This window comes from Mus pahari, chromosome 5, assembly GCF_900095145.1.
Source record: "Mus pahari chromosome 5, PAHARI_EIJ_v1.1, whole genome shotgun sequence".
NCBI classification, from domain to species: Eukaryota; Metazoa; Chordata; class Mammalia; order Rodentia; family Muridae; genus Mus; species Mus pahari.
This window is the reverse complement of record NC_034594.1, coordinates 126,851,555-126,863,690: the sequence shown is the minus strand read 5'-3', so window position 1 is coordinate 126,863,690 and position 12,136 is coordinate 126,851,555. Positions and strand designations below refer to the sequence as shown.

At 44.6% G+C, this 12,136-nt stretch overlaps 2 protein-coding genes across 3 annotated transcripts in view; both read left to right on the top strand.

Annotated features, from left to right (window-relative positions):
- Positions 1 to 1,459: 1,459 nt before the first annotated feature.
- Positions 1,460 to 2,513, top strand: LOC110321394 (transmembrane epididymal protein 1A-like). Its single transcript, XM_021197624.1, has one exon. The coding sequence runs from the start codon at positions 1,517 to 1,519 to the stop codon at positions 2,297 to 2,299; it is 783 nt and encodes a 260-aa protein (XP_021053283.1). The 5' UTR covers positions 1,460 to 1,516; the 3' UTR covers positions 2,300 to 2,513.
- Positions 2,514 to 8,668: 6,155 nt separating this feature from the next.
- The window catches only part of Rgsl1 (regulator of G protein signaling like 1), a 64,270-nt gene continuing 60,802 nt past the window's right edge, over positions 8,669 to 12,136 (top strand). For both annotated transcript variants that reach the window (XM_021199246.2, XM_029539224.1), the window contains exons 1-2: positions 8,669 to 8,749; positions 10,983 to 11,065. In XM_021199246.2, the coding sequence (XP_021054905.1) occupies positions 8,737 to 8,749; positions 10,983 to 11,065 (96 nt within the window). In that variant the 5' untranslated portion in view covers positions 8,669 to 8,736. The remainder of the gene's footprint in view (positions 8,750 to 10,982; positions 11,066 to 12,136) is intronic.

Sequence of the window (12,136 nt, the reverse complement as noted above, 5' to 3'; positions counted from 1 at the left end):
TAAAATTCATGTGTTGTGGGGCTGGTGAGATGGCTCATTGGTTAAGAACACTGGTTGCTCTTCCAGAGGTTCTGAGTTCAATTCCCAGCAACCACATGGTGGCTCATAACCATCTATAGGGGGATTTGATCCCTCTTCAGGTGGGTGGATATATATGCAGCAGAGCACTCATACATGAAATAAATAACATTTTTTAAAAAATCCATGTGTTGCAAGGTGAGCCTGTCAACCACCTGTCACTGAAGAGAGAGGACTCGTGAGGTCCCACCCCTCCCTGGGAATTTATGTGGGGTTACAGGTGATGGTGGAGGAAGAGGCATTTTCTTTAGAATTATAGCTACTGTTAGGTGCCTATGCTTCTGTGGAAAAACTCATATGTGCTTATAAACAATCCTAATGTAACTCATTGGATTACATACACAAAACCACATGAAAGGAGAGATGAGGAACAGGGAGATTAACTCAAGTGAGAGCAGGTCAGAAAAATAATGGGTTTACCATGATTAAAATCTTATGTGCATGTATGAAGATGTTATAATGAAACCTGCTACTATTTATAATTAATCTATGCTAATAAAACATTTTTTTAAAAAAAATTCCATGTGTTAATATATGATGATGGTTTTAGGAAGTGAGGTGATATGAAGATGATATGATTATATTAAGTCATTGAAAATTAAACAGTGGCAATCCAACCAGAGAATTAACATGAAGATCAATACAAGATTATAGTTTTTCTTATCAGCAATAATTATGAAATAAAATAGATCTCTCTCTCTCTCTCTCTTACACACACACACACACACACACACACACACACAAACACACACTGTTTCTCTGTGTAGCCCTAGCTGTCCTGAAACTCACTCTATAAATCATGCTGGCCTCTGCGGAGGTAATTAGGTCATAAAAGCAAAACCTTTATAAATGGTATAGGCAGCCCAGTTAAAGAGGCCCCAGAGAGCACTGCTTGGAAGATGTGTGAACACAGTGAAAAAGTGCTGTTTGAGGAAGGCATGCCTCCCCAGATACTGAATCTTCTAGCAGCTCCATTTTGAACATCCAACCTCTAGAAATTAAATATTTGGTTTATAAGCCACCTGGTCTAATGATTGGTATTATTCAAAGTAGTTTGCATCCTGAATCGACCAAGACAGGAAGAAAGTGAGGGAGGTAACAAAAGGCCAGATGAGCAGAAACAGATGAGCAGAAAGACAGGGGGCCAAGGGATGTGAGAACAGCTGATACCCAAGCATTGTGTTGGGGACATGCCAATTTCATCATCTGTCAATGGGTAGCTGGTTATCAATGAACCAGAGCAAAAGACAAGAACGGAAACCATGACACCCACCCCACCCTAAGTTTGGGTTTCCTCCAAAACCATTTCCCTTCTGCGAGTGGAGGCAGTGAGATGGGTAGGAGTTATAAGTAAGCTTTAGGAGGCTCCAGTCATGCTCTAGAGCCCTAAGTGAACGGCCATTTGCCTCTGCCTTTGATCACATCTACCTTGGGATCCATGGGAGGGTTTGAAGGTCATCTGTTTCCTGGCCTGTCCTTATTCCTCTATGGACTTTATCATGCAGCACTTCTCTCCAGGGCTGTGATATGCAACTCTCCTGTCCAATATCCACCACGCCGTCCTTGGAGCAAAGGGAGATGGGCAAGGTTACGGCAAATGTATTACATCGGCTTTCTGAAGATACTGAGTTCTTGCATTTTAGTAGCCCAAGAGTTGAATAGCATTCATTGGCAGCTGGTACTCATCACCAAGAGGCATCACCTGAGAAACTTCATGTACCGCAAACAGTGGCAGCATCTCACTCTCTACATGTCCTTCTTCCTGAGTGGGTGTGCAGATGTGATCAGCCAGAACCTGCTGCCCAAGAGGTGTGTAGTTCTGGAGCAATGTGCCCAAGCGTTGAGCATGTATCTTTTTTTGCCCCTGATGGTGTCTCACATGCAGGACACAGAAGGAGTGGAGCTGCAGATTCACACGCTGCTCATCCAGGCCATGTTCCTGCTGGCCCTAGTGGGGACTATAGAGCTGTGGGCTCCCAATGTGCTGCTGCTCTGGATGCTGAAGGCCTTTCTGTATGTCGTCACCGGCTCCTGGCTGATGCAGATAGGCTTCATGCTGTACAAACCAATCTCTGGCTATAAATGGTTGGACGATGACAAGAATGACATAGCATTTGCCACCACTTTCTTCTGCTGGCACGTGGTCTCTGGAGCCTTCTTGATGATCTCAGCCTACGGTGTCACCGTTTTGTGGTATCGTTACCTTGGTGCTGACGCATGAACCTGGGCGAGCTCAAGTGGTTTCCTATTGCCTGCATGATCCAAGGACATCTGGATGCCAAGTCAGGAGAGGGGAGCTTGACAGGAGGATCCGATATCCTTCAGAGGTGTCCCAGCTTGAGGCGGCAGACTGTGGTAGAATGGGTTTACCTTCTCTCTCCTCTGCCTTCTTCTCATCTGATTTGCTGAAGGGTACAGAAGAAAGATAAATGAATGAGATCACACAGCTATGACCTTCCCTCCCTTAGCCCCCGACAAGCCTCTCCAATCCCTCATCCAGCCACAGCGCCTGCTTGGCCTGTACCTCTTTGTACCCTTCACTTCCCTCTCAGGAGAACATAGCGAATTGAATAGATCCTGCCTTTGGAACTTTCTTTTACTTTATTGTATAGACTATTATCCTGAAATCACATTTAGCACATTGTAATTCAGCAATCATAATAACCATCCCCTCATCCTTTCTTGTCCTTGACTTCTGTGATGGTTATACCAAATCCAGGCTGTTTTTTGTTGTTGTTGTTGTTTTGTTTTTTTTTTCTCTTTTTTGGCTATGTGAAGTTCAAGACTGTTCCTGGTTTGTTCCTTCGACCATTTTTTTTTTCTGGTTTTTCGAGACAGGGTTTCTCTGTATAGCCCTGGCTGTCCTGGAACTCACTTTGTAGAGCAGGCCTCGAACTCAGAAATCCGCCTGCCTCTGCCTCCCAAGTGCTGGGATTAAAGGTGTGTGCCACCACGCCCGGACTCTGACCACTTTGTGATTTGTCTGACTGAACATCAGACCCTGGTGAACTGCAGCCTTCCTCTATAGGGTCTGGTAGGATGCAGTGAGCCCCTACACATGGGACAAGGCCACAGGGGTCATGTTCTCCTCCTCAGCCTCTCAGCCCATTGTCTGGACTCATCTCAGCAAGTTTCCAAATAGCAGACTTGCCCAGCCCCAGCCCTCTCTGATTCCCATGGATAATAAAGTCCAGTGGCTTGCTTACTCTGTCTCACAGTGATCCTGCTGGCAAATGCTACTCAAAGGGTCAAAACAACTAAGTGCTATCTATAGCTATTCTGTAATGCTATAGCTGGATGCCCAGCGAGTGAAATCCCACGTGAGCTAAAGCACCAGGGAGTCTTGGTAGGAAGGACATTCCTCACCCCAGATGGAAAGTAAAGCATCCAGTTAGGACCAAGTGGGCTCAGAGTAAGGCTTCCAAAGGGTCATTCTACTTATTATTGATGATTGATTGATTGATTTAGTTTCTAGGAGAACTAGATATGCCCTCTGCTTCTTACCTATCTTGCTAATTTTCTTGTTCAGAAGGCAAGGTGTGTCAGGAGTGAGTTATTATCTGGTGGTCAGGTACCCTCATCCTCTTGTTTGGGGTGAGGGACGAGACTTGTAAGAAGTCTGAGCCATTGCTAAGAGGAGAAGAGATTTCCAGGACCACTTAGATACATTCAATCACATCTTTGCATGTGCTCAGACATCTAGCTCGTGGCCAACAATCCACAGTGGCTTGTCCTGCATCAGGATCATGAAGCCAAAATGTCCCTCTCAAATGGAGGAGAGGGGGCCTTGATATTGAACGAAGGGATGCCTCTGGCTCCTTTACACCCCATTTCCATGCCTCCAACTAGTCCTGTGTCCCCAAGGGCACTAGAGTCTCCCAAGAGGGTTCTGCCTTTTCCTAATTGTCACAATCCCAGCCCCTTGTTTCTCCTCCACGCCGTGGATGTCTTTTCAAGTTTTGATTCCATACTGGCTGGTTTTGTGTCAACTTGACACAGGCTGGAGTTATCATAGAGAAAGGAGCTTTAGTTGAGGAAATGCCTCCATGAGATCCAGCTGTAAGGCATTTTCTCAATTAGTGATCAAGTGAGGAGGGCCCTTTGTGGGTGTTACCATCTTTGGGCTGGTAGTCTTAGGTTCTATAAAAAAGCAAGCTGAGCAAGTTGGGGGAAGCAAGTCAGTAAGTAACATCCCTCCATGGCCTCTTTATCAGCTCCTGATTCCTGACCTGCTTGAGTTCCAGTCCTGAAATGTAAGCTGAATAAACCCTTTCCTCCCCCAACTTGCTTCTTGGTTCTGATGTATTGTGCAGGAATAGAAACCCTGTCTAAGACAGATTTTTGTCTTTGAGCCCTGTGCTTTCTTGGGTGTCTTGAAGTTGGGGTGCTAAGTTCAGATCCCACTTTTCTTCCCCACACTTTCCTGTTGGTGTAGCACAACTCTTATTTCTACCCCTCTTAGACATCACCCTTTTTATATGAAGAGCGTATTTTGGAGCCAGCTGTGGTGATACATCCTTGTAGTTCCAGCACTTGGGAGGCAGAGGCATGATGATTCCATGATTGAGGGCAGCCTGGACCACACAGCATGGTGGGCCACACCTGTAATCCTAGCACTTGGGAAATCAAGCACTAGAGAATCAGGATATCAAGAGCAACCCAGGTGACATAACACCTAGACCCAAAGCAGCAACAACACAAACAACGTGAGCTATACAGTGAGCTATTTAAAGAGGGAGGGGAGCTGCTGCTGGTGTAGCTCAGTGGTAGAGCACTTGCCCAGCATGTGCAAGGCTTGGGTTCAAACTCTAGCACTGCACAAAAACATTTTGGATTTTATTTTCATTTACAATTAATTGCAATTGTAATTCGATCTCATCTCATCTCTCTCTCTCTCTCTCTCTCTCTCTCTCTCTCACACACACACACACACACATCCTCTAATATCTCATGTCTCAGAGCTGTTCTAAGATGATCTCTTTAAACAGAGAAAGACACCAAAACCAGCTTAGACTGGTCCAACACTGAGCTCTTTGAAGTTCAGATACAGATGAGCCCATCTCTTATAGCAGATTACTGCTTCCGATTCTGCTGTGTCTCTTAACACATAACTTCTAAGCAAAGTCATAAATATCAAAGCCACAAAGAATTTTAGTTGGAACCTGATAGAGTAGTGAGATAAACAGGTAGGCTTGCTACTTAAATAACAGGGATCTTTCTTTCTTTTACATTTTATTTTTTATTATTTTTAATTATGTCTAAGTGTGTGTCTGAGGGAAATGGAGAGAGGGGAGAGGGGAGAGGGGAGAGGGGAGAGGGGAGAGGGGAGAGGGGAGAGGGGAGAGGGGAGAGGGGAGAGGGAGGAAGCCTGAGGAGACCAGAGGCATCAGATCCCCTGGCGTTGTGAGCTACCTGATGAAGGTGCTGGGAACAGAACTTGGGTCCTCTAGAAGAACATCGCCCCAGTCCTGACAAGGCTCTTTTCTGCACTCAGTCGCTAAGAGCACTGGGGAATCCTAATCAGTGTTCAAAGCAAAACTAAATTACAGGTTTCAAGAGAACGGTGTAATGTTTTTCATCTTCCACAAGAGGGCACCATCTTCATGTGAGCTAGAAAGACAATATGCTCTCTTGTTGCTATTGAACTACGGATTTTTAAAAAGGGAAGAGACGGGAGGAAGCCAGGGGAAACGCATAAGCAAATGTGAAAACATCCAGAAACGTGGCGTTAATCTGTCTCATGATAAATGTGTGAACACAAATAAATACAGAATCCAACTGATTAGAGGGGTTAATGAGCGCACACGTGTGTGTGTGTGTGTGTGTGTGTGTGTGTGTGACCATGCGTGTTCGTGCGTGTTCTTGTAACCTCTTGATCATTTAGTTTCTGATAATTCCTTATAACTTGTGTGAAAAATAACTGAGTTTTAAAGGGGTAAAACAATGCACCATGCTATGGATGCCAGAGGCAATCGTTCATTTCCTCTCTTAGCCCATGTAGTGAGAGTTTGGGCAAGGATATTTATCCTAGACCAGAAACCACTGGCACAGCCTAGAGCATTCATGTTAGAGAAGAGATGCCACGGTTGATGCCAGTAGCAATTACTCAACGGTAGTGAGCTAGCCGTAGGAGCACAGTCTGGGGGCACGCTGGGAGAGTATGCAATAGTTGAAAACTGGCTCTGATTTCTATGGAAAGGTGTAGCTAACTGCCAAAGTCAAAATCAAGTAATCAGAGTAAGAAGCAGCTATGCAGTGTAGAAACGAGATGGAGCCGACACCAGTATTATGTTAGTGGTGACTGCGCATGGAGTTTCTGGGTGGCAGAGGAGAATGGTATGGTCCCATAAAATTATTGTGGCGATGATAGCTCCATGATGGGAGGTATTTGTGACTGTTCTTTTGTGGGGGAGGGAGTTGGAAAGTTTCTGTAAGATGGAGTGCTCAGTAAATATATGTTGAATGGATAGGCCGGCAAGCAAAAGGCTAACACCTTCCATCCCAGCAGAGGGCCAGAGTCAGAACCCCACCCAGTCTGCAGCCCTGACTCAGCCTTTAAATAAAAACAAAATTTCCCTTCTGCAAAAGGCTTCCCGACGACATCTTTCCAAACATTTGTTATGAATTCTCTTCCTAATACTTACTTATGACTTACTGTCATTTCCAGGATAAATGTGCACTGAGGTAAAGGAGATGTTCAGAATTTTGGGAAATTATTGCATATAGGGTCTGGTACAAATCACACCTGGGAAACATCGGAGCTGAGATACGAACTCAGCGTTATAACTTATAAACCGCTATTCCCTATATCTGCCTGATGACAGTAATTATCCAGGGTACTTGTAAATAACAGGGATTCCTGGGTCTCACACCAACCTTTAGAATCAAAATGACCAGGGAAAAGCCATGGCAATGGCGAATGAGAACAGAGAGTAGAGACCAAGCAGGTGGGGCAGGAACCCTGAGCAATTTTAAGAAGGTTCTTGCCGCATGCCAAGATTGCCACTAGAGGGCTCTGGTTCCACATTCCTTGAGTTCTTTTCTCTTAAGTAAGCATTTCTGCCTAGAGGCGAATTGTTGGGGGGTAGGATTGAGCCACAGCAGGCCCTCTGGTGTCTTTAGAGTCAGATCTTCATGGAGAAGATTGATTAAATCCATCCCCTAATTTCAACCCATCTTATATATGATTTTTAGGGTTTTCTCCTCAGAAGGGAGGCTATTCCAATAGCCCTGATCTAGGGCTCTTTTGAGACCATTAAAGCAAAGCTCCCGACTCCTGGTCAAAAGGAATCAAGTTCTATCTGTCTATCTTTGGCCCCAGGGAGAGTCCTAACATCCCAAGCTATAGCAAACACGGGCTGTTGTCAGGTACCCCGCAGAGACCTCCCCTCAGGAAGACTGATTCCCCTTAAGCTGGGCTAAAACCGCAGGAGAAATAAGTTCCCCTTATTTCTCTTTTATGAGGTAATGTACTTTTCTTTCCCAGAGAGCCAGTGTCCAGTACAGTTGTGGGTTTTGTTTGTGTTTTGGTTTGATTTGGGTTTTGATTTCTTCTTTTACTAATGAGACTAAGAACCCTGAGAGGGAATCCCAGCTTCCTTGGTAACATATGGTATCCCAGGGGAATCCCAAAAATTTCTAGAAACAGTAATTTATATTTTCTTTGCTTTTCTTTTCTTTTTTTTTTCTTTAAGTTGTATATATCTTCCTGTGTCCCCAGCAATCTGTGGAAGCCAGATGTCCCTCCTCTGGAGTTTAGACAGGATCGTACTACATAGCCTCGGCTATCCTGGAGCTGTAGACCAAGTTGCCTCCAACTCCCAACAATGCCAGACCCTTTACATTCTTGCAATGTCTCTCGGGTATGATACTGAACAATGCTGTTCTCGGGAGTTTGGGAGACATTCTTGGTTAAGTCACTGATGTATAAAGGCCTTATGGTCTTTCATCTTAATGTCCAATCCCTATCAGAATAAAACAGTGTTAGAAGAAAAAAGAAATTTTAAGGGACAGAGAAACAAAGAATTGATGATAAAAACTAAGTGTCCGATGAGCTTTCAGAGATGAGAATTCAAGACATCAGAAACTTTGTGGTTTAAGTCAGAGGTTCTCAACCCATGGGTCGGTAACTCCTTTGGGGAGTCAAATGACCCTCTCATAAGAGTGTCAGATATCCTGCATATATGATGTTTACATTATGATTCATAACAAGATCAAATTTACAGTTATGGGCTAGCAACAAAAACAAATTTATGGCTGGGGGGGGTGGTCACCACACCGTGAGGAACTGTACTTAAAGGTTACAGCATCGGCAAGGTTGAGAACCACTGCTCTGTGGACTGACCAGACAGGAGACACATTTTATGAAGGGTGCAGGCCAAGTTCAGTGATGTGACTCCTCAGCTGACCGTAGGAGGTCTTAGACAGACTTGGGAAGGCGTTTCCAATGCTAAAGAGAGAGTATGGACCGAGTATAGGGTGGGTCTGGTTTGTTCAGGGGGATCCCAGAGGTGGGGTAAGAGAGACTTAGCTTCCTTCACATTCAGGTCTGCACCGGAGAGGAGTCGGATGGAATGGCATCGATGGAACACCGCAGAGGCCTCACTGTGTGTTCACATTCTGTTCCTAAGCAGTCCGTGTCAGGAGGAGCATGGCGACATGAGTAACGCGGGTGAGTTTCTGACAGCGTGCGAACCCAGGGCCTGGATAGAGCAGATGCAGCTAACTGCCCACCCTCCTTCTTCACAGCAGCCAAGACACCGTTCAGGGACAGCTCCTGTGACTCTGATGTCAGATAGAAGACAAACCATCTTTGATTGGGTTTCTATGTCTGTTATTCAAAGACAAACATCGCCTGGTATCAGTCATGAGGGAAAATGTCAGAGACCATTACTCGTGTGCGTTTGTTTGTTTGTTTGTTTGTTTGTTTGTTTGTTTGTTTTAAGACAGGGTTTCTCTAGATAGCTCTAGGTGTCCTGAAACTCACTCTGTAGCCCAGGATGGTCTCCAGTTTAGAGATCTTCCTGCCTCTGTCTCCAAAGTGCTGGGATTAAAGGTATGTTCCACCATACCTAGCTATTTTTGTTTTTAAATTGTAGTTTGTTTGTTGTTTGTTTGTTTGTTTTTAGAGAGAGGGTCTCCTGTTATCTTGGCTGACCTCATACTTGCTATGTAGATGAGGGTGGCCTTGAACCTGTGCTTCTCTTGCCTCCACTACCTAGGAGTTAGGATTACAGGCATACACCATCATGCCTGGTTTATGCAGAGTTGGGGATGGAACCCAGGACTTCATGAGTAGCAGGCAAGACTGTCGCAGCTGGGCTACATCTTAGACTCTCAATTTCCTTTTGTTTTCAAAATTCAGTGATACTAATTTTCCTCATCAGATGCTTAACTATACTGAGACAAGGGCCTAGTCTGGGTTATTTAGACTATTCTTTGGCTCTCTTTCATTATAACCCTTGGGCTATTGATGAAATGATTAGGTAGCTATTCGCGAAACCTTGACATCTAAAGAGCATACGTGAGTCCTGGCATGGTGGCTTATACCCATAATCTGAGCACTTGAGAAGCTGAGGCAGGAGAATTATTATGAGTTTTATTTTTTATTTCTGTTATTATTATTATTTTCTTTGTTTGTTTGTTTTTGAGTGAGGGTTTCTCTGTGTAGCCCTGGCTGTCCTACAGCTCACTCTGTGGACAAGACTGGCCTCAAACTCAGAGATTTGCCTGCCTCTGCTTCCCAAGTGCTGGAATTAAAGGCGTGCACCAGTAATGGCTGACTGATTATTATTTAGGCTATGTAGTAAATTCTAGGCCAGCCTGAGCTAGACACAAGACCTTGCTTCAAAAGTCAATCAGTCATCAATCAATCAATTAGACAGTGAGCTGGAACAACCTTAAGGGGTCATCTAGCCTCATGCTAGGCTTTATGACACTTAACATATATTTTGTTATTTTACAATTTTCATTTATTCTGTGTGCAGCATACAAGTGTTGCTCAGAGGATAACTCGTAGAAGTGAGTTCTCTCCTTCTATTAACTCAGGTGATCGGGCTTGGTGGCGAGGGCCGTTACCCACTGAGCCATCTCACCAGTGTGTATTTAGCAGTCGTATCTTGCGATTCGAACAAAACAATCTGAACAAAATTCAGATTGAACAAGATTCATCTGAACAAAACAATCCTCATACTTGAGCTGGGGAACAAATGACTCACAAGTCCAAGAAGGCTGAAATGCTGGGCTCAGAGCAGCCAAGGGAAATTCTATTGGAATACACAGAAATTCCTTCTCTTGTTTCCTGTTAGGATGGTGGAGGTAATAGTGTCATGGGAGACACACATATCCCGACAGACAATCCCAACTCGGGATACACTAATGTTACATGCTTGCAACATAGGCAGTTGTTCTCCCACACATCACCCTGCGGAGGCATTTCTGGTGCTTTGGTTAATGGGGCAGTTCTAACCAAAGAGAGAAGTGGGTAGAAAACAGGTGAGCAAGGGAGATGGAGGTGAGCAGAAGGCTGGGGGTGGAGAAGGGGTTCTGAAAGGCTGGAGTCCTTTCTGGCCTCAGGGGATTTAGGTGAATCTTGGTAACAGTGCACAGGGCAGAATGACCACAAACAGAAGAAAAAGGCAGTGCACATGAAAGCTAAACAAGAAAACCCCAAAACCCTTCTTGGTTTTAATCTCTTCATAAATAGAATAGACTGTTGTAAAGGTGGCAAGTTCCCCACAGCTAGGAGTATGTAAGAGACAATGAAGAGAGGACCCTAGAGAAGGGACACGGGGTCAGATCTAAAGGCCCGAGACTTAGCATGTCACATCTGTCCATCTGCTTCATTTTCTCCATGAGATACAACCCCATGATGGGCTGTTTTGTTTTCTTACCTCCATATGCAGACATCATCTGTTCTACAAACCTTATCATTCTTTTGGAGGATGAAACATTTGCTGATTTTTTCAACACATTTCTTTCTCTCCCGGTAAGCACTCCAAATGTCCCGTTAGCACGCCTAAGTGTCTGTTTTGTTAATTTCCTTTTCAAATTGGGAAAGTTTTCTGTTGTTAAGTCTCTTTGTTACACTTATTTTGTATGTGAAGGGAGGGGCATAGTGCGCATGTAGAGGTCAAACTAAAACTTGGAAGGGTCAGTTCTCCCGGTCCACTCAAGACCCAAGGACCAAATTCAGGTCAAGCGGTTGGTGGGTAGCAACTTCACCGAGCGACCCACCTTGACTGCCTTGAAATTTGATTTGAGCAAATAAACAGGAACCAGAACCAACTCTCAAGTCTCCAGGGGCTTCCCAATCAAATCATAATCGCGAAGCCTACATTTCCTGTCCAGAGCCATACTGGCCTCTGCCTCTGTTTTGGGTCTTGGGAGCTATCTTAAGACATGTTAATTATCCAGTTCACTAATACCATTTATGTAGTTCACAGTAATGTTCTAGAAACAGTAGAATGAAAAAAAAGGCTTTCCAGCCAGGGGTACAGGAAGATATAAAAGCTGTTTCTAATTAGAAATGGGTTTAGACCTTCATTTTTCTCTCTTCTAAGTCCATGAGAAGGTAAATATTGCAATGCATTAGTAAATGCGTTCTTTGTCATGGGCCTTAGTGTTTACATGCAAGCAAGATGGCTCCCAAGACCACACAGGGTATAGCTAAATGAAAAGTAAATTTTGGAATTAAATCATCTTGACGTTCTTGTTCAGGGCAAGCTGTTAGAGTGGAAAGTGTCACTTGAAGTTGTAAAGTTGGGGAGCTTCCCTTTCCCCCATGGCTGCAGAATAACCTTGCTCTGTGCATGAAGGCTGCCTCCACTTCCGGGAATGGATGCTTTGCTATGGCTGTGATAAAACTCCACGACCAAGGCAGCTTGAGAAAGAAAAGGTTTATTTTGGCTTATGGTTCCGAAGGGATCCGAGTTTATGATGGTGGAGCAGAGGCAGCAGAGCAGGGCAGGTGGTAGGCATGACAGCTGGGGCGGAAGCTGAGGGCTCACATCTTGAACCACAAACACAGGGGAGAGAGAGAGAGAGAGAGAGAGAGAGA

Excerpts from the sequence above, each read along its gene's own strand:
- LOC110321394 (XM_021197624.1), top strand. The coding sequence starts at position 1,517 with ATGGGAGGGTTTGAAGGTCATCTGTTTCCTGGCCTGTCCTTATTCCTC.